This window comes from Pleuronectes platessa, chromosome 21, assembly GCF_947347685.1.
Source record: "Pleuronectes platessa chromosome 21, fPlePla1.1, whole genome shotgun sequence".
NCBI lineage: Eukaryota > Metazoa > Chordata > Actinopteri > Pleuronectiformes > Pleuronectidae > Pleuronectes > Pleuronectes platessa.
In genome coordinates, this window is record NC_070646.1 from 17,831,280 (window position 1) to 17,851,083 (window position 19,804).

A 19,804-nucleotide genomic window follows, 5' to 3' on the forward strand; every position below is an offset into this window, starting at 1 on the left:
AAATCTCCGGAGCGTTCAGCTAAGTGGTGGAGCAGCAGGCAGAGGGAGGATGTAATGTATTGATTCTGCTGTGAAGATGACGTGTTTTCGTTGACAGCACATCAACACGAGCGTCAGATCTTATCACCAAAAGCTCTCCAGATCTTGTCTGTGTCTTCTACGTGTACGGCACCGCACTTTATTCTGGAGATATTTGTTTCCTTTTAGTTTTTTTCATTAACCCCCCTCTCGCTCGTGGTGAAAAGCATTCTGCTCTATCTGCTTCGCTCTAAGTTGAAAAAGTTGTTCCTCATCTTCTCAACCAGTTTAAGTCTTTTTGCCTTTGCACACTTCACGTTCATATTCTACAAATAATCCAATAGTTGCATACTCACCTAATATCTGGACTACAGTAATAATGCTTTTTTTTTGGCATCCTGTCACTGCTGCATTCATACTCCATCCGTCTCCGGTGATATTCTTTTCCGTTGTAGCATTGGAGAGACATTCACTCCCTCAAATAGCTTTTTAATGGTGATATATTAGGTATAATTTATAAAGTTACAAAGTAAATTTAATTGCATTTTCTTCAGGCACGCAACTTTGTCAAGCATAATATTCCAAATAGTTCACCAATGTAATTTGTTGTTCTGCTCCTCTGATTAAATGAGGCACTTCCATTATTTACCACACTCACAATTAGATTGCTCCACCTCATTAGATCACCTAAAAACAGCGTGGGCAAATGATTTAGGAGTATCACAGAAGAATCATTGACAACCATGGTACAGTCCTCAGTCTGTGCTAGACACAGGCTTTTGCATTTATACCTTTTCTTTTGTAACCCATTACAATAAAGAACTTTGCAAAAATGTTGACCCAAAAGGGCTTAAGAATCTGACTCATAGACAATACATAGATGGAGTGCATGACAGCTGCCCAAATGATAAGCCAAAACATCTCATTTGCCACCTGGTGGCTGGCTGCAGTGTAGGTCACAAACCCCGCCTCCTCCATGTTGGAGGATGGGACATGGACCATGAAGTACACTTCAAATAAATTTCTCCAAAGATGGTTTCTGTCATTTATTTATTGTGCTATAAAAACGAGATGAAACTTCATGATTGACAGCTGAGCCTGACTCGAGGTTGGTGTAGCACATGTATCGATTTTGTCCTCGATTGCTAATGTGCAGACTCTTACTCCAAATGACCAAATAGGGGCAGGAAGTGGAGACGTTGTCCACCTATATATACAGTCTATCATCTGACCCTGTGATAACCAGCCTTCAATATATAAGAAACTATAAATGTTATCAAATATAATAAATAATAATGATATAAAGGTATACAATTTGTTACCCTTCTATCAATGAGACTGATGAGATTAAACCGGAAGCAATCAAAGGCTCCAATCTTCTTTGCCCTTATGAAACATGTTATGCTTCACCTGCATTTGGAAGAAATCTGGTTTATAGACCACTTTACCACTCACAACATATAAGGCCTGGAGTAACCACCAAATCATACATGCACAATTGTCATATTTGACATGCGATTTAACTCTTCTTCTCATCTTCGAATATCTTTATTCGCCATTTAATTCTGATTATGTATATACTGTATATAATGTATATTTTATCTCCTTATATTCCATTTATTTAACTTGTGTATACATTTCTCTGTTTATATATTTATCTGACCTGAATATGCAATAAATATATACATTTCAAAAGTAATATGGACTGGCTTCAAGCACTGACTCACTACTGTGATAGAAATGAGAGTGAAAATTAGCTCAGGGGAAAGGAATTATGTTGATATGAATTTCCAATTGACTATAAAATGCTAAAAACCTCAATAAACAGGTGGGAGGGAAATAAGCAGACTGCGTATTCAATTATAGATTATCTGGAAATGTCTAATCAGATCAACCAACGCACAGAAAGAAGCCCTCTCATGGTGGCATGGAAATTAAAACTGAACGAGGTTCGAGATGAATTAACATGGCTGCAAATTAGGCTGAAAGAAAGTCTTTATTTTGGTTTGACCTTCCTCCTCTCCACATCCTAATACAATCTCAAAGTACACCTGAGCTCATTCAAGGACAAACACTTAAAAGAAAGAAAGACGAGAAGAAAAAACCACAGCGCTTAAAATCTCCTGCCTTTCCTTGAAGTCTCATGCTTTGACAACAAGTGAGCGTGCATTCCAAGCTTCCTTTTAAACGGGGGGGAAGAGGGCTGGTAAACATTGTGCTTGGCTTTGTTTCAATGCATCCATCTCTCCTCTCAGCTGTCTCACTAGTTGTGGTAGGTGTAAGGAGACTCCAGTCAATGAGCTGAGGGTCTAATGAGCAAAGCATGTCAGAAGAGAGCACAGTGGTCAGTACATAGTGTACCTATCTCACAACTACTGTGCTCCAGCCCTACTCAAGGGAGACACATTTTCAGGTTTCAATCGTTTTGGACATTCACACAAGACTCTAACCGCCTGTCACTGTTACCCATATGTTTATTTTTCTAGGAGTGTCTTCAATCTTCACAAATCTGGTAAATGTACAAGAGAAAACCCTCAGTGCACCGAGAAGCCCTCTCCAATCCAAGACTGCCACCCGTTGGTCAGCTTACGCAAGTACATGGACTCAGGATTGGTATGCGTTACATGTAAATAATAGAACACTGTAATACCTTTAGTCACAAAGTGTAAGAATGGCTATGCTGCACATTTTATAATAACAATCGTATCTCATAAGTCCGCTGATTAACATTTGGATCACGGTTAATCTTCCTCTGGGTGTGAAAGGCGCAGGCTCGGGAAACAGCGCAGGATGCCATTGTGCACCCGGCCGCAGCCGCATGGGAGTTTTGGTGTGTGCAAGTCAACAGAGGGTCAGTGCAATTGTACCGCCAGTCCCTCGGCACACTCAGCAGCTGCATGCAAACATCACACATTTGAAGTATGTACATGTAGGACATGAATAAAACAGCAGCCTGGCAGGAAATTAACAAATGACGGGGGCCCACTCAGGCTTCCACATAACATATTCATCTGAGGCAACTTAACATTTCTGTCTGATTCTATCACTGCCTTTCTTCTATAGAACCCCTTGGGCTTTAAGCATATACAGTATGTGTGTACTCATCACCCACTGCTCTGTGTGCCGAAGCCTGCGGAGGTTAACCCGGCACATGCCTGTTGAGGAAAATTAGAGAGCAAGCAGCTGAGCACACAGAAAACAGTTATTAAAAAAAGAGGGGGAAGAGGAGGAGAGAAAGTTTGTAAGTGAATGAGCAGCAGAGGCAGTCGAGCTCCGCAGGAATTATTGAGGAGCGTCTGTTGGTTCGTGCCTGCATCCTAAATAATGGATGAGATCCTCCAATGAGATAAAAAACAAAATTCCACGCCGTTACAAGGACATAGACCGCCATGAATACTAACGACTCCTGTGCGTTTTCATTTCGTTTACTGTGTGATCATGCGAGGCCCTCCAAGCCATCCGAGTGTCAGGCGCTCATAAAGTTGTGTATCATCACCTTCCTGGTGTAAGGGATCTCCTGCACTCTAATGAGGTGGCTGCTGCTCCGGCTGTCACATAATAAGATGATTTCTTTCTTCATTCTTCTCTGTTCTCATGGACACCATCCTGTGTCTGTATCCTGTGCTACATATCCTTCCTCCGGTTTTCTTTTTTTCATAAAAAGGTATGAGGGATAAACGGTGATCTGCCAGATACAGCCTGTTATTGTTCTGGCCATCTGCGAAATGTGTCAGATCAGCAGAATTTGGTAGTTTGGGCTCAAAATTATAGACCTTATAAAGATAGATGTCGTGCCAGCTCCCAAAAACCCCTGGATTGTCCCCTGGTGGCTGGCTGCAGTATAGGTCATAAACTCCTCCTCCATGTTAGCAGCGGGGACACTGGCTAAACTAAAAAAAGTCACAGTACGCATCCAACTGATTTCTTCCGAAGACCTGCAGTTCTGATGCTGTAAAAACAGGGTGAAATGCCATAAGTGACAGCTGACATCGTCTCATGATTGCATGAGTGTGTGTCAGCGGGACCTCGATACTGTTGCTGCACAACACGATCATTACTGCACAGACTTTGGCTCCAAATTACGTCAAAAGTCCTGAGAATTATTTTTTTCAGTTCATACAGAGAGAAAATCTAACTATCAGATACTCATAGGCAGGCACGTGCACAGATAGACCCCTAGTGGTGTTCAAGCACCTGCCTTTTCACCCTGGATGAGAAAAGTGCCCCTTCTGCTGGAGCACAATTTTGTCTTCATTCATCAATATTTAAGAATACAAATTACTCTCTCTGTCATCAATTCCCCCCAAATGTGTTTTGATATCTGACGGGGCATTTATTTGTTTATTTGCCCCCGCCACAACAAACAAATAACTCACGAAATCCGCGATTTCAAAGCCTTTTCCAGCTGTTTACTCACGTGTGTCATGTTTAATGAAGAGAGAGAGGGAGAGAGATACAGGCAGACAGACAAGCAGATAATTTAAAGGCAGTTTTACTGTTCCACAAATTAGACAAGTTCACTAGTTTTGTTTAATTTAAAATTGTAATTATTTAAATGAAAGGTAGATCTTAAGTTGAGCTACATGACAGACTGGTGAGGTATATTGTGATATATTATTAGTGTAATGCTGCTTATGCTTCAACTCTGTCAGTTGGCCTTGTTTTGTCTGTTTTTGCCTGTTATTCATTTATTTATTCAATTTGATAATTTCAGTTAGTTTGTTAAAAAAATAAATATTTAAGTTGAAAATATCCTACTCTGTTTTTTATTTATTATTTTTATTTTTAATTACATGAATAATTTTGTCGATGGGTGCCCTTTTTTTGGTTTGAGCACCTGCCCCCCAAAATGTCTTTGCACGTGCCTGTAGCCCAGTGATTCTCAAACTGTGTGGTGCGCCAGGAGGGGGAAATGCAAGGCGTAACTAATATTATAGCCGAACTAATGTTTTGACTTCCGCATCTCTTTAAGGGCAGAGCAGTTAACAAATCGCTCTTTCGCCGTAGCCAGGGGTCGGCTACCCGCGGCTCTGGAAACCCATGAGACCCTTCAGCCCCTCTGCAGTTGCTCCCTGTGCAGTGTTGTGCATGTCGCGCATATTTTTCGCAAACAGTGAACTTTACGAATCAGTTTTCATATGTTGAACATGTACGTGAGGGAACGTCACGTTAATTTGTTAAATCATCATCGTATCAAGCCAGCATGAAATACCAGGAGCGGGCGACTCTGTGTGTGCGCGTTCCGACACAGCGCACACAAACATTTATTTTATCAATTTAAATGATAGAATTTAAGGTCTAGCCTAATAATTGGTTTCATAGCAAGGCATAGCACTATGATTTGTTGTGCCTTTTGTTTGAAGGGTATGAATAAATAAGCAGGCAAAATTAGCAATAATAAAAAACCTTTTTTTTTTGTTTACATTTCTTTTAGGAATTGATACATATTAAGTTGAGTTTAAGGCAAGGGTTAAATTCACATCCCGCTCTGTAAGCCAGATCAGCGGCGGCTTTGCGCACGCGCGATTCATTTGCAGTCTGGAGGAAGCGGAGCACTCTGCTCTGACTGCAGCTGGGACTCCTGCGCAAGGCTCCTGGGAGACTGACCGCCTGTGAGTGCGTTGGGACTCACGGCAGCACCCGCTGCTCGTTGAGGACAGTCACTGCAGAACGATACGTGCTTTCAGGCTCCAAAACACCAGAAAGTCTCCAATATCACCAGAACCAGTTGCTAGATTTGTCGCTAGTAGCTTTTGACAAAAAAAGTCGCCATGAGGATTTGCAAAGTCGCCAAGTTGGCAACACTGGCGGCCTCTTCTCTCGACCTGCTCCCGCTCTAGTCTGCAGTGTCCTCCGGAGCCGGAAACAGTTTAAGGACTCTCCAGGTGCACGCAAACAAATATGTCACTGTCACATACCTAAACCAGTGTTCCCCAGGCTGTATGGCAGGTCAAAAAGGAAAATAAATCAAATATATATCAACACGTTTCGACGTTTGTTTTGCAAAAGTTGTATTATATTGCACACAAATCCTTGTGGTATTTTGACCAAAATATGTTACAGACATTCCATTAAGACCCCAAGGAACCATATCAACTTGTGGTAAAATGGGCATAATATGTCCCCTTTAAGAAAGTACTCATAATCTCAACTCATTCTCTGTATAAAAGACACCTGTCCACAGAATCAATTAATCAGATTCCAACCTCTCGACCATGGGCAAGACCAAAGAGTTGTCTAAGGCTCGAATGGGCCACTACAGTTATATACTTTTTTTTTTTTACATTTTATTGTCTTTTACTGTTTTTACCGTACATTCCACTGATATTTCTAACAGTGTACTTAGCATTAATGCCTCCGCCGTCTTTTACATTCCAACAGCGGCTCTATTCTCTTTCACACCCTGGTTACATCCCGCATTGATTACTGTAGCTCCCTTCCTTTTGGTCTCCCTCACGAATTCCTTCATAAACTTCAACTAATCCAGAACTCTGCCGCTCGCATCGTTTCCCGAACCCCCTCCATTAATCACATCACTCCTGTCCTTCAGCAGCTTCATTGGCTGCCGGTCAAACTTTGCATAAAGCCCCAAATTGGGCATTTTTTAAAATGTGGTTCTTTTCGTGCCTTGGTTGGTAATCACGCGCTAATTTTACTTTACTTTTCCCCTGAATAACCTCCTGAGTGACACTCCAGTCCAGTAGGGGGCGGTAGTGCGTCGATGAGCTGGTTTGTACACCTCCAGTCAATACGGAAGAAGAGGAGGAAGAAGAAGGAGAAGAGGCAGTCGCCACGGAAGAAGGAGGAGGAGAAGGTCGAGTCTGAAGAAAGTGAGAGTTTGTCTGTGAGTGTCACGCTTCACAACATCATGTTCAGTCAGAATAACCCACAAATGGTGTTTTGTTTGAGGACGTGTGCATTGCAACGATGTTTGATTCGTTTGACTGGAGCTCTGAGTCGCCTGCGTCAGCCAGCAGCGAGCTAACGGTAGCCTGGCACACAGGAGGAGAAAGTGTCGCTCTGACAGGTCATCAGATATAAAACTGTTCATTTGAGATATAATGTATAAACATGTTCACTGCTTTGACAGGACAACTGGGGTATGTCATTGTTAGAGTAGAAAAAGTATAAATTTCCGTGGTTTTGTTGCCACAAGGTGATGTTTGCTTGATGTGATGAGATAAACTTCATGAGAAGCTGCTGTACTTATGCTCAGTTATAGCTTCAATAAATAAATGTACCTGAGGAGAGGGAAAACAGTGCATGTGTTCATAGGGAGACTCTACTTCTACCTTGTTCATTTTCCTAACCAGCTATTCTTCCCACAGTGATGACACTGTCACCATGTAACATACGATCAAAGTGTTACTGACCGCAGGGGATTTCTTTTTTGACTTTTGGAAACCTTGAAACATCTATTTTTTTGCTAATGCAGGCTTATGTATTGATTACTCACAATAGCTCTGTTTGGGAGATGATACAACTTGTGTGACTTGTTAGCAGTGGTGTATAAAGTATTTGAAAACCATACTTGAGTAAAAGTACAGATATCTTACCTGAAAGTGACTTCGGTAATAGTAAAAGTCACCCGTAAGAAAATGACTTGAGTAAAAGTCTTAAAGTAGCTCATATTAAATGTACTTAAGTATCAAAAGTATCTGGTGTTGAAATGTACTTAAGTATCAAAAGTAAAAGTACAAGTACCAAACTTAAACATGCTAAGTGTTTTTTATGGTAGCCCTATACATACACAAGCAACCCAAAATTATTCTCATCAGGATTTATTTCAACTAACTGAAAAATTATAACAAAAATATACATATAAGGTATATTTGTAAACATTCAAACCCCAGATGCTGAGGTTCAAATAGTATTGGACTAGTGCATCTGATCTTCTAGGGACAATATGGAACCAACACAACAGAATAAACAAGGGCCTCTTAAGTCTTCCTAAGATCAATAATAGACCACAGTATAACCACTAAAAAATTGTTAACTGTAAATATCACTAAACTTGGACCTTTCACTTTCTAATCAGCAGCATGAATGATACACAATGCCCCTTATGATAGCTCAGCAAAAGGAAACAAGTTCTAGGCAAACAAAATAAGATAGTTTCTCTTTCGTTAACAAACTGCAGAGTGCTAGTACAGAGAAGAACAGGCCAAATTTCAGACCGAATAATAAAGACTGAACTGAAACGAGCTCCTACCTGGATAATTCTAAAGGGAATAAATGGATGGGGAATCTGCTCGCATTGATCACATCCCTGCCCTTTGTACACACATCGCTACTCCCCATTGGATGGTTTAGTGAGGTCCTCAGAAGGGCCCCTCCAGAGTCGGTCATGGCCATGGTGGAATGCCAAGAAGACGATCAAACTGGACACTAGAGGAAGTACAACTCGTAACAAGGTTTCCTCCGGACGATTAGGGTCTTGCGCTGGACTACCCCCCCCCCCCCCCCCCCCCCCCCGGTAGTCCGGTTGACGGCTTATCTCGCGTCCCGCCCTCAGGTAATCCTCGCGAGGCACCGTCCGTTCTCGCGCAAACATGCACAGTCCAGATAATCCAATATCATGATGAGAGATTGACAATTATATTCAGATTTTAATTTGTAACGAGTAACGCGGTGTTCAATGTCAATGTAACGGAGTAAAAGTAAATCTTTTTTCTTTTAAATGTAGTGGAGTAAAAGTACAAGTCCTGATGAATGTAAATACTCAAGGAAAGTATAGATCCTCAAAAAAACTACTTAAGTACTGTAACGAAGTACTTTTACTCTGTTACTTTACACCACTGCTTGTTAGTTACTTATTTCTGTTTTAGACCAAGTATAATTCAATTCCATTTGTTGCAAACTGTCCTGAAAATATTACTAAAGTAGCCCTTTTAGTCTGCTCTCCTTATTTTTTTTGTTAATTGGAGCAGATGATTACTTGAGGAGGACTGTGATGTACCATCCACTGTGCGCATAAAAAGAACAATGTTTCAATGTGATCTGATCCAATCGAAGTTGAAACCTCAGTGTGAATAACCTGTTTGCTAACACCTTCAGAGCAGTGCCAAACTCGGTCACCGCCTCCAAATGCCCATCTGTTTGTGAAAAAATCACTCTAAATATACAAATGTAATGTTTTGGTGGTGGCAACAAATAATTATGATGGTTTCACTAAATTATTGAACAACAGAACAACATGCTGCTTGCTGGATCTTTCTTATACACTTGAGCAATTTCTGAAAGTCTAAAAGAACATTTTAAGAAAGCGATTAGTCGTCCTGTTGTGTTATGCTAGGCCTTAATCGCCGGCTTCAGTATAGAACTGTATTAAGTTAGTCAGTCTTGCAATGGTTTCTATTGAAATGTGCATCCAAGTGTAATGTGGCCATTTGCTGACCTGCAGCGAGTTGAAATGATGCTACTTTGTTCCCCTTCTCTCTGTCAGTAGTCTTGAACTTGGATGTTCACAAAAAACAGAGCCCGGATCGGAGAAGACTTGAGTCTTACTGTCACGATTCTTTTGAGATGGACGTTGGTGTGTCCAGGTCGCAGGTGTTTCTCAACTACAGCCCCAGAGCCCTCTTTTCCCAGTGAGACACGCATCTGCATGGTGGTGCTGTGTGCTCCCCGGTGTATAGCCCCTATACTCTTTGCTGTTGGCTTCCTCCATTGCATTCTGTTTCTGCTTGTAAGTTGTAGCTGTAAGTAGTTTCGCGTGAAAAGCCTCAGAAAGAATTTGGTCCAAGTATTCAGTGATCAGTGGAATGGATGGAGGTCGCCCAAATATAGTAAACAGTATTCAAGTGTTTGCAACAGCAGCAGCTTACAGTGCATTACTGGCAGGGTCAGGACCAATGCTTTGTGCATTTATAACAGGCGCAGTGCTGTGTGGGTATGTACAGTATACACTAAATGTTTAAGCATTTAGAGGACTATACTTTGTATGTGACTGCTTGCGCATGTTTCTTTTTTGAATGTCCTACAATCTTGCAAATGATACAGCCTGAGACAGTGAGGCCATTCTGTAAGAATTTTCTGCAGTCTGAGGAATTCGGGACACTTGCAATGATTTAGTTAAGTGAATTATCTCAGTTACAGAATCACAAATGTAACAGTTCTCACCAATTAGAGTTGAGTTTTAATTTCATAACAAGCTTTTTATCATATCACACAAAGATGGTCCCTCCACAGCTGCTTCAAAGATCACGAGTGAACTTTGGTCCTCCTCGGCAACATGGACATTAAGAACTTATCAGTGCTCAGAAAAACTTAAATATCTATAATTCTGTGACAGCTGAGCAAATCCCATCTGCTCATGAAACTCGATAAAGAGCCTCAGAGAAGCTACTAAATGGACCACTGATTGGAATTGTTTTCAAGATCAAGAAAAACCTAAATTCTCAAGGTAAAGAATGACTATGTAAACATGGACAACCTGACAGCTCCCTCAAGTGAAGCCAGATTAACGGGATCACTTTAGTGTAGGTACCTCTCATCACACATGTTTAAGTGTTTGTGTGTCTGATAAGTTTGGTCAATAAGTGATTTGATGCCAATATTGGGCTGAAAAATCCTGATTTACATCAGAAACCGATATTCAATATGTCGAGCACAGATATAATGGCTCCAAATGACGTCGCCAGCACAAGATGGCAGCACCTGTAACCGAAATATTTTCTTAATGTGGAATCAGGTTGGAACGTGGAGTTTATCTTTATATACAGTCTATAGTTTATACATGACACAGTTACTGGTTCATGAAATACAAACAATACATTGTCTAATTAGTTGGGGTTCCTCAGAGAAACCTAATCAATAAGTGGTCAGATTTTGAAAATGTTTTACACATGATTTACAGTTTTTAATTTTAGGCTTGCTAATGCTTAAGTTTGTTGTGCTGCATGATTGTACAGCTGCCCAGCAAGCCAACAAATGTATGAGAATTGTTCATGATACCCCGAGGTTCATCTGGATTGCTGTGATGTTAATTTGTCTTTTTTTCAAAAGGTATAAAAGACAGCTGACTTCCTGTAAAGACTTGATAGACAGAAGTTGATAAAAAAGACCTGGACATAGACACACAATGTGCAGGACATTCGTAGTCCTAACACCAGCAATGGGAGTTGACATGTGTCATGTCTGTGTTTAGGTGGAGCGTCCCGCTGGGTCTACAGCGTGTCATGGATGCAGTGAAGGAGGGTCCCAAGAGCTCCCTCAGCTCCGGGAAAATGGTGGCTCTGGCTGCGGGGCTCTCTGTTGGGGCCACGGTGGGCTACATCGTCTATCGCCACATAAGCAGCACCAGCATCAGTGGGTATCTGCTGCCAAGAACTATTGTTAGAACCCTTATTTGTGTATAAATGATAAGTGACTTCATGTGTGAATGCTGTCTCGCAGGTAAGGAGCCTGACGTTGAGACGTCAAAGATGACACTTCCTGTAGAAGTTTACAGGAACATGTCGAGATACCAAGCCAAGTTCTTGGAAATGGTGAGTCCTTCAATACCTGATGACGATTTTTCATCTTCTCAGTTAAAAGCGGAGGACAATTTTACAATAGCTCTAGAATCGATTTAAACATTGAATTAGGAAGCTGTACATCTGTGTCAATTAACTAGTCATCTAAGTTTGTTAACATAGAAAAATAGAACTTACCTCCGCCAGGGCTAATGCCCTATCTCACATGTCAAAGCAGCCATTACTTATCTAGACTATGCTGCCCGCCATGTTCTAATCTGTCCTGGGACCGTTTCATGATAGTGTTATTTGCCACACACATGCTCAGGCTATCATTCCCCCCCCCCCACACCAAAAAAATCCATCTACGTCCAATTTCAGTAGTAACAGTTCCAGGTGTATTTGTGTGTGTACCTTCAAGTGGCATGCAATGCAGTTCTCTCTCTCACGAAAGATATTGTCTTTCATTCGTTAGTTTGTGTGCCTGTCACTCGGAATCTGTTGCGTGTGAGAGCAATGTTCGTGTGCTTGCATGTGTAACCACCCCTGCTACGGCCAAATATTTAAAGTCTGTGGGAACCATTGCAGAGAAATTTTTGAAAATCCATCAATTTATTCAGTTTTTTTCTCCTGACCCATCCTGCATCATTCCACCAAGTTTCATAATCTGTCATGTAGTTTTTCTGTAATCCTACAAAATGAAAGCATAACCTCCTCAGTGCAGGTGAAAATGGCTCAAACGTAATATCTCTGACATTCAGCACCCGCTATCCTTTCCTGGTGGAGTTCAAAGTTAAATCGTATTTTATCATGATGGAGATTTCCATCGTGATTTATCTTGTGTTATGCTTATCTAGATGAGATCATGTCCTCAAAGGAAAATCTTCAGTTTTGCAGCCTTGTTTGAAGGAATTCATTGATACTTACTATTTCAACTTAATTGATTGACAGTGAGTCTCATAGGATATGAAGACTTGCAACTCCCCAAATGATTCGTACAAAAAACTTCTTCTTAAAATCTCACACAATAAAGTATGACAGATAATATGAAATCAGTCATTTCCATCAGCTCTCTGTGTCTGTTGCAGGTGACCCAGAAGTCTGGGGCCCAAGTGAGGGTCTTGTCAGATTCCGGGGCTGTATGCTTCCTGCTGCAGGGCTCTAAGGAACAGATCTTTCTGGCTCGCTGTGTCCTGGAGAACCTTGTCACAGACTGTGAACCAGTCACTGAGGCTCTGGAGGTCCCTCAGACGGCATTCGGACGTATAATAGGTAGCTGCTAAATGTTTAAGTGGATACGATTGATTGTTGCTGCTATCTCTTCCATTAGCTTGCATCCATCAATATTTTATATGATCTGTGCATCAGTTGACTTACTGCAGTGTGAAAGGTGTCACTTGTCAATGTAGTTTCACGAAAAATCCACAGATCATTATCACCAGGTCACTAACTGAGCTTTCCTGAGCCTTTTAGCCCAGTTTGTATCTGGGCTGAAATCTGATCTCTACAGTGTTACAGGCACTGCAAGCAACCAGCGTACACTACCAAGCAAACATTTCAACATCTAAAATCCACCAAATACAGTAAATTGCCAAAATGTCAATTTCATCTTCACATTCATTGAATAACTATGGTTAATTATACAAACATAACTTTTAGGTTGCATATAAAAGTACTCTATAACACTGAGGATATGAATTTATTGACTGTAAGTCTGGTTGCTTTGTGGTGGAGGTACAACCTGATGGCCATTTCTACCCATGATCTGTGAGAGGTTGTGTCATCAAACCTTGTGTTGATGAAGTGTTTGCAGGGTGTAGTTAGGTTATGCAAAATCGTTTGGACAAAAACAATAAACTCCATGTTTCCTAAATAGCTTATGCACTTGTGCCCATCTGAACGCCCATAGCCGTGTTAATCTTTAAATTAGATGTGGTGTGGTGCAATTCTATCTCAAGGCAGCAGAGAGGGATTGTGAGTGGAATTTGAAAAAATTGGTCTGAAGTCAGTGGTGCAGTATTCACTGTTTTTTTAAGGCTCATTATCAAGATAGTAATATGCTCTTAAATAGGTGATATCTTACTACCTGGTAAATTCATATTTATTGTAACAATTCATTATGGTGCAATCGCACCTGGGTTTGTCAGGGAAAGGGAGATGGCCATCTGATTGGTTTATTGCTTGTTACACCCAAAACTCTCCCATGATTTAGTAAGAGACTACATATAGCTCTTTTAAACATGCACCTGGTCCAATGACCAGTTTTCTCCTGTTCATTTAGCCACAAGGGATTTAGAGATGGACTACATGCCCTTTGTCAATGCTCTTATACCATGTGCTTAGATTGGTTGTTAAAATAAAGGTTATTTTTTGCAAATTTTTGTGGAATATTTGAGACTGAAGGGTTGCTTATGTCGTGCCTGTGCTGAAGGTCGTGGTGGAGAGAGTCTGAAACTGATCACCAGGACCACAGGGGCCAAAGTGGATTGTTCCAAAGAGAAGACCCAAGGTCCGTCGACAAAGGGCAACATTACAATCACTGGGACCAAAGAGGAAGTGAAACAGGCCAAGGCGAGTAGAAAAATATCCAGTAATGTATACAAATAAGAAAGAAACATAGTTTGTAAAACTGCACCAAATTGTACAAACTCATAGATCTCACCACCATAAATAGTTTTTGACATCACTTGCTAATGAACATACAAACAGACACATACTTGCCTGAGGTAACACATGTAACTGTTATGACTGGGTTGTAGGAGCTGATTCTAGAAAAGGTCAGAGAGGACATGATGGTGAGGACGAAGATCTCCCAGTCATCTGCTCTACGCCACAAACGTGGCCACACTGGTATACATCAGCAGGCAGACATCACAGAGGCAGAAGAGCCAGTGGGTTTAAACAACAATGGTCCCTACCCCCAGACGGAGAAGAATGGGATCATTCATGCCAGTGGAACCACAGGAGAGCCAGAAAGTAATGTTGACGAGATGGAGAAGCTAAAAATCAGCAACACCGACAACAAGGAGGAGGAGGAGGAGGAGGAAGAGGAGAGTATTTCCACAGACTCACTGTCCGAAGTCTCCAAGTTTGAAAGTTAGTAATGGAGTCCTGAAAAGACTTTTCATTCACTATAACGTCCCCACTATTGTCTGTCCTTGAACATGATCATATCATACAAAGAATATATTGGATTTTCTCTCTGCATTGTCAAGTTCCCAGCCCAGACCTGAGCTTCCAGCCTGACGAACATCTAGAGGTTTATGTCTCTGCGTCGGAGAACCCAAACCACTTCTGGATCCAGATCCTGGGGGTTCGCTCCCTCCAGCTTGACAAACTTGCAGAGGAGATGAACCGCTACTACAACAGCGGCAACCCCACAGTGAGGACATGTCCTATGCCATCCTATGATCATGTAATAAGTCCTAGGATTTAACACAGTGTGATACTGTCCGTCTTTTTCTGTTCAACAGGAGCAGAAGGTGGAGACCATTGTGGTGGGGGACATTGTGGCTGCTCCATACCAGGACCACGGTACATGGAACAGGGCAAGGGTCCTGGGAGTTCTGAGCTCTGGACTAGTGGACCTTTACTTTGTTGACTTTGGGGACAACGGGGAGCTGCCCAGAGACAGCCTCCGCCATATGAGGTAAGCTGGACATCAAAGTAACTGCATTGTAAATTTATCTGAACTCGGAACCGTGAAGAATGCATTATTGTGTTGTTTATTAAGTGTAGACCAGACCATAAGTATTCAATGTAGAAGATGACAAGTGTGTCCTCCCACCCACAAGCAATGAAGCCTCCACCAGGTGGATCCTTCCCGGCCGAGCCTATCCCATATCTCATTGGGCTTCAGTGACAAAATGTTTTACAAAGACGTAACGTGGCAGCAAGCGAGGCAAAAACATCAGAAGAAATCATTTTTAAATAGAGTACTACCCAAGCAATCGTACACATGTTAGTGTTTTTAATCGACAGAAGCACTAAGCGACATAGGCTGTAAAGGTGGGACAAGCTGGTCAGAAGACCACACCCTCTCATTTAGGTTCAGATGATGAAGGATGCAGCTGACGTCTGCTGCGTAGGCCGGGTCCTCCGGGTCCTCCCCTGATGTGAGACACAGTGTTTGTGTCTGCTGGGTTTTCTCCGCATACTCCAGCCTTCTCCCACAATCCAAGACGTGCAGCTCATCTTGATTAGAGACCTACTTTTTCAAGGCGTATGTCAGCTCAAACTTGGAAACAAGTGTTCATCTCCACCGCTCCATATAACTGTGTACACACACTTGCAGGAGTGAGGGTTCTGATGTTCTGTAATGCATCTTCAGAGAGCATATTATTGTTCATGGCATCAGCGAAAAGTGCAAGAGCTAAATTATTAACAGCTTTTGCTTTTGCTACATTAACCTTTCAGGAGTGATTTCCTCAGCTTACCTTTCCAAGCTATTGAGTGCAACTTAGCAGGAGTGAGACCAAAAGGTAAAACCGTCATCTTAATACGGTACCTTCATCCTACATGCATTTGAATAAAAACACGAAACTATTCGAAGTGATACCCCTTTTAACACCCCCCCAAACCTTATTTTTAAATGCATATTTTCTGATCTGTCTCGTTGTTTAGGGGAGATATGGACTGAGGCTGCCCTGGATGAGTTTGATCAACTGACTTACTGTGCTTCCTGGAAACCCCTGCAGGCCAAACTGTGCAGCTACTCGCACTCTGAGCTGTCCTCCTGGCCCAGTGTTAAGCTCTATGTCAACATTGATGGCAAGGTCAGACCGATTTCTATCACTGGTCATATCTGTGTTTATTTGTTGACTTATAGGAATGTCTCTCACCCTGGCGCTCTTTTTTTCACACATGTAGTAAAACAATAAAAAAACATTCATCCTAGACTGTAGATATAGGCGAGGAGCTGATTCGGCGGGACCATGCTGTCAGCTTCCAGGAGCTGGCGAATGGGAAGAGGGAGGGTGACAATCTGGGCTGCCTGCAGAGGATGCTGGTGAGCCACTGAACCAAGCTGATTCTTATTAGTGACCAAACTGTGTGGTATATTGTACTTTGTATCTGTAGAATAAGGTTTTATGTTTAACTTGAGGTCAGTTTTTTTGTTTATGCCCATGTCAAATATATTCAAAGTATAATTTCCTGGCAAAAATAAGATAATCATAGAATTTATTCTTGTCTGATGGAAAAGGGTTTCTTCCTTAAGATCTTAAGAAAAACCAAAAGCTGTCTACTAGGTGTTAAACTGACCAATTCTGATATAAATATATAAATATGTGATAAGTGAATGTTTTTCATTCTAAATCATAAAATTAGCAGGTGGACAAACCTTAAGGTCTAGTTAAAACCTTTTCCTCTAGTTCAATGGTTCCTGGAATCTTTGGTCCAAAAGTGTTTTTGCAGCCAACCCTTTGTTGGTGCAAACCATGAGATGCATTTGAAAGTTTGGAAAACGACAATGTGGACCTGAAATGAAGATTATTTTTTCAAAGTGACAAATTGTATCAGAGGGCTGGGGACAAAGGCCTCAATATTGCTCTCGTTATTGACTGAAGAGTTAAAATGTATCCTCCACTTGCTTAAACACTTTGACGGCTTAATTTATTTTTATCTTACAGGATGATGTGATAGGAGCATCATCGGAGCTTAGTCTCTCCTGTATCAGCTTGTCAGGTGAGTGCAGACTCTAATAATGAGACAGTTTAGTCATCTGCCCGATGATTGATTGGGAGCAAGATCAACTTGGAACAAAATAACAGGCTGTGTCACCACACATACTCACTGCAGAAGTTAAGATACTAAAAAGCTGAGACAAATAGCGACCTAAATGAAGTGCAATGAATGGATAAAGATAAAATGAATATTGGATAAAGATAAAATGGCAGTTTGTAGGATGTCAACAGGTAAAGTGTTCACAAATGGACCATTCACAGTCATGATGGGTATGACCTGACATCCAGCCAAGACTCGGAGAAAGAGAGAAGTTTAACAAAAATGTGGAACACGATTAGAAGTTTCCATTACCCCTTGCAACAAATACAGCAAAACATAGGCGAAGGCTGAGCTTGAACCCCATCATTCATATGTTTTGAGTTATTAGACACAGATATGTCTTTCACTCATGTGGTCTGGGTAAATTGTCAAGCAGATATGCCTCTAATCCCTCCACATTTGTGACACTGGCAGGTAAATACTCTCCTGCACCCTGACAATTCATCTAGGTAATCAGGGAAACAGTAGCATAAGACCGAACTGCAAGTTTGCTTGTATCAGTTTATCTATACATACCTACTTTTTTTATGTGATGGTGTCAGTTGAGAGATGACAGGAAAGCCGCAGTCACCAGGTCTTAGTTAATGTCATTGTTGCCATGAATATTGTAATGAAACGCATTATTTGTATTGTTTTCAGTAAATTAGTTACACGAAACAATATTTTTGTATCTAAAGGAAAAGGATCCCTCTTAGTCACAAACCTAGGCTTTAATGAAAAATATTAACACACTTTTAACAACTGTTGCTTCAATAAGCAGAGAGTGAGCAGTCGAGAGACATATTAGCCAAATGACTGCTGAGAGTGACAGAGACTGTGACTGAGTCACACTGACACATTGAGCAGGACAAGCCGTTTGAACTTCCCTTAACCAAGTTTAACTATTTAGATCGGACTTTATCATTTTGAGTACTTTTACCGCGACTAGTTAAAGGTTTTTTGTAAGATATATTTAACATCAATCTGAATTTTGAAACGACATCGTCGATTCTGTTTTAAATCCTCCCGTGTGGGGTTTTTAATTAATTTATTTCTGCTGATGAAAAGTCAAGTTCATGATATCCACAACACCATACTGACTAGTTCAAACTTAAGTTAAGGATCTTGAATTGAGGTGAATTCAACAAAAAACGCAGCTTTGATAAAACAAACTTTTACAAGTGTTCAATCAAACGATAAATAAAAAAAATGAGAGTCTGAGAGACACATTGTCATTCCCTAAAAAGTAAATTATTTCGATATCCAGCTGAATTAGTACTTTGACCTTTGCTGTCAAATTAGATGGACCTCACTTATCTATATATTAAGTTCTTTATTGCGATTCTCTGTCAACCATCTGCACTGCGGAGAGTCTAATTGGTTGCCTGATGACTGCTGATTGACCTGGAACTCACACGATTTCTTTTTGTACCTTTTAGAAGTTGGCTCTATCTCAGGAAGTGTCGATGATGTCATAGATGATGAGCTGCTCTGAGACCAAAGACGTACCTACATATCAAGGTGTTGTTTCTTGAATTAAATTAAGTGTTCTCTGGAGATGGAATGTTTGAACCACTATATCTATATCAATCATAACCCAACTCTCAATCTTCCAGCACTGACCATCCATTCCTCTGCACCAGTTCTAGTGAGATGAAGGGGATTCCTTGTCCAACCCAAACCTCATATTTTCTTCTTGTGGAGCCTTACCGACGTGACAAGCGTGCAACACTTGTTCCAGCCATATTCCCTTTTATTGTTGTTTCGTCAGGACACAGTGAATCTTTTGTTAAGTCATTTTGTGCTGTTCTGTTGCACATTATTCAGCTTTGCGTAAATGTGTCATTACTATAGTTTGTGTTCAAATGAAGACAGGCACAAAACCAATATCAGTATTATTTGTGAAAAGCACTGTGATACAAGTCAGAGGAAGCTGAGGGCAGCTGTATATTTTCTTCTCTTCTTGTTTGCAAAGGATTTAATTGTCTCTATATTAGGCTTCAAGTCATATTGAATTGAAAACGCACAGTATCGAATGTGGCCCATGCTCTCGTGTACGATGTGAAAATGTGACATCTACTGTATCATCAGCCAAGAACTTAAGGTGTAATAGATTGCACTATATATTATAAAGGATTTATTTTATGTGAATGGAATTGTGTGCCTTTTACTTTGAAGTGTTGATTGTGCTATAAATGTTTGCTTAAACAAATCTCTGAATGATGAGTTGAAGTTGAATATGTGTTTTAAAGAGTTAAAGACATTTCACACACTGTCTTCACATAGAGAAAGGGGGGGGGGGGGGGGTGACCTTAGCATAAATGTCACTTTAACTAAGTGCTCTGCAGAGACACAGTTGATTTTAAATGAACAACTGGTCATATAAAGGATCTTCCCTCTGTTTCTCCTGCCGATGGTTTGCTGATGATTTGCCGATGGTTTGCTACGGGAAGTGAAGTAAAGAAATGTTCCTCTCTAATCTAACTTCACACCTGAAACTGAAGAGGCCATTCATTCATTCCCATCGCGGACTCCACTGTTTTGTTTCTGTAGTGGTGGCTGAACTC

The 19,804-nt window shown here is 41.0% G+C and overlaps 1 protein-coding gene across 3 annotated transcripts; it reads left to right on the top strand.

Annotated features, from left to right (window-relative positions):
- Window positions 1-6,775: 6,775 nt before the first annotated feature.
- Window positions 6,776-19,388, top strand: tdrkh (tudor and KH domain containing). Of its 3 annotated transcripts, none has more exons than XM_053414058.1 (14): window positions 6,776-6,862; window positions 11,168-11,328; window positions 11,416-11,507; window positions 12,563-12,746; window positions 13,906-14,045; window positions 14,234-14,570; window positions 14,690-14,856; window positions 14,948-15,123; window positions 15,891-15,955; window positions 16,098-16,249; window positions 16,372-16,482; window positions 17,105-17,159; window positions 18,677-18,758; window positions 18,854-19,388. In XM_053414058.1, exons 2-13 carry the CDS (start codon window positions 11,199-11,201, stop codon window positions 18,730-18,732), a joined length of 1,665 nt encoding a protein of 554 aa, XP_053270033.1. In that variant the 5' UTR covers window positions 6,776-6,862; window positions 11,168-11,198; the 3' UTR covers window positions 18,733-18,758; window positions 18,854-19,388. The 3 variants fall into 3 exon arrangements, with proteins under 3 accessions (XP_053270033.1, XP_053270035.1, XP_053270034.1); XM_053414060.1 differs by having other exon boundaries at window positions 18,881-19,388; XM_053414059.1 differs by having other exon boundaries at window positions 6,779-6,848.
- Window positions 19,389-19,804: the final 416 nt, after the last annotated feature.

Bases quoted from the DNA above. Each gene is read 5' to 3' on its own strand.
- tdrkh (XM_053414058.1), top strand. From the start codon at position 11,199: ATGGATGCAGTGAAGGAGGGTCCCAAGAGCTCCCTCAGCTCCGGGAAA. The intron at 15,124-15,890 runs GTAAGCTGGACA...TTAACCTTTCAG, and splicing joins GACAGCCTCCGCCATATGAG to GAGTGATTTCCTCAGCTTAC. The intron at 16,250-16,371 runs GTCAGACCGATT...CATTCATCCTAG, and splicing joins ATGTCAACATTGATGGCAAG to ACTGTAGATATAGGCGAGGA.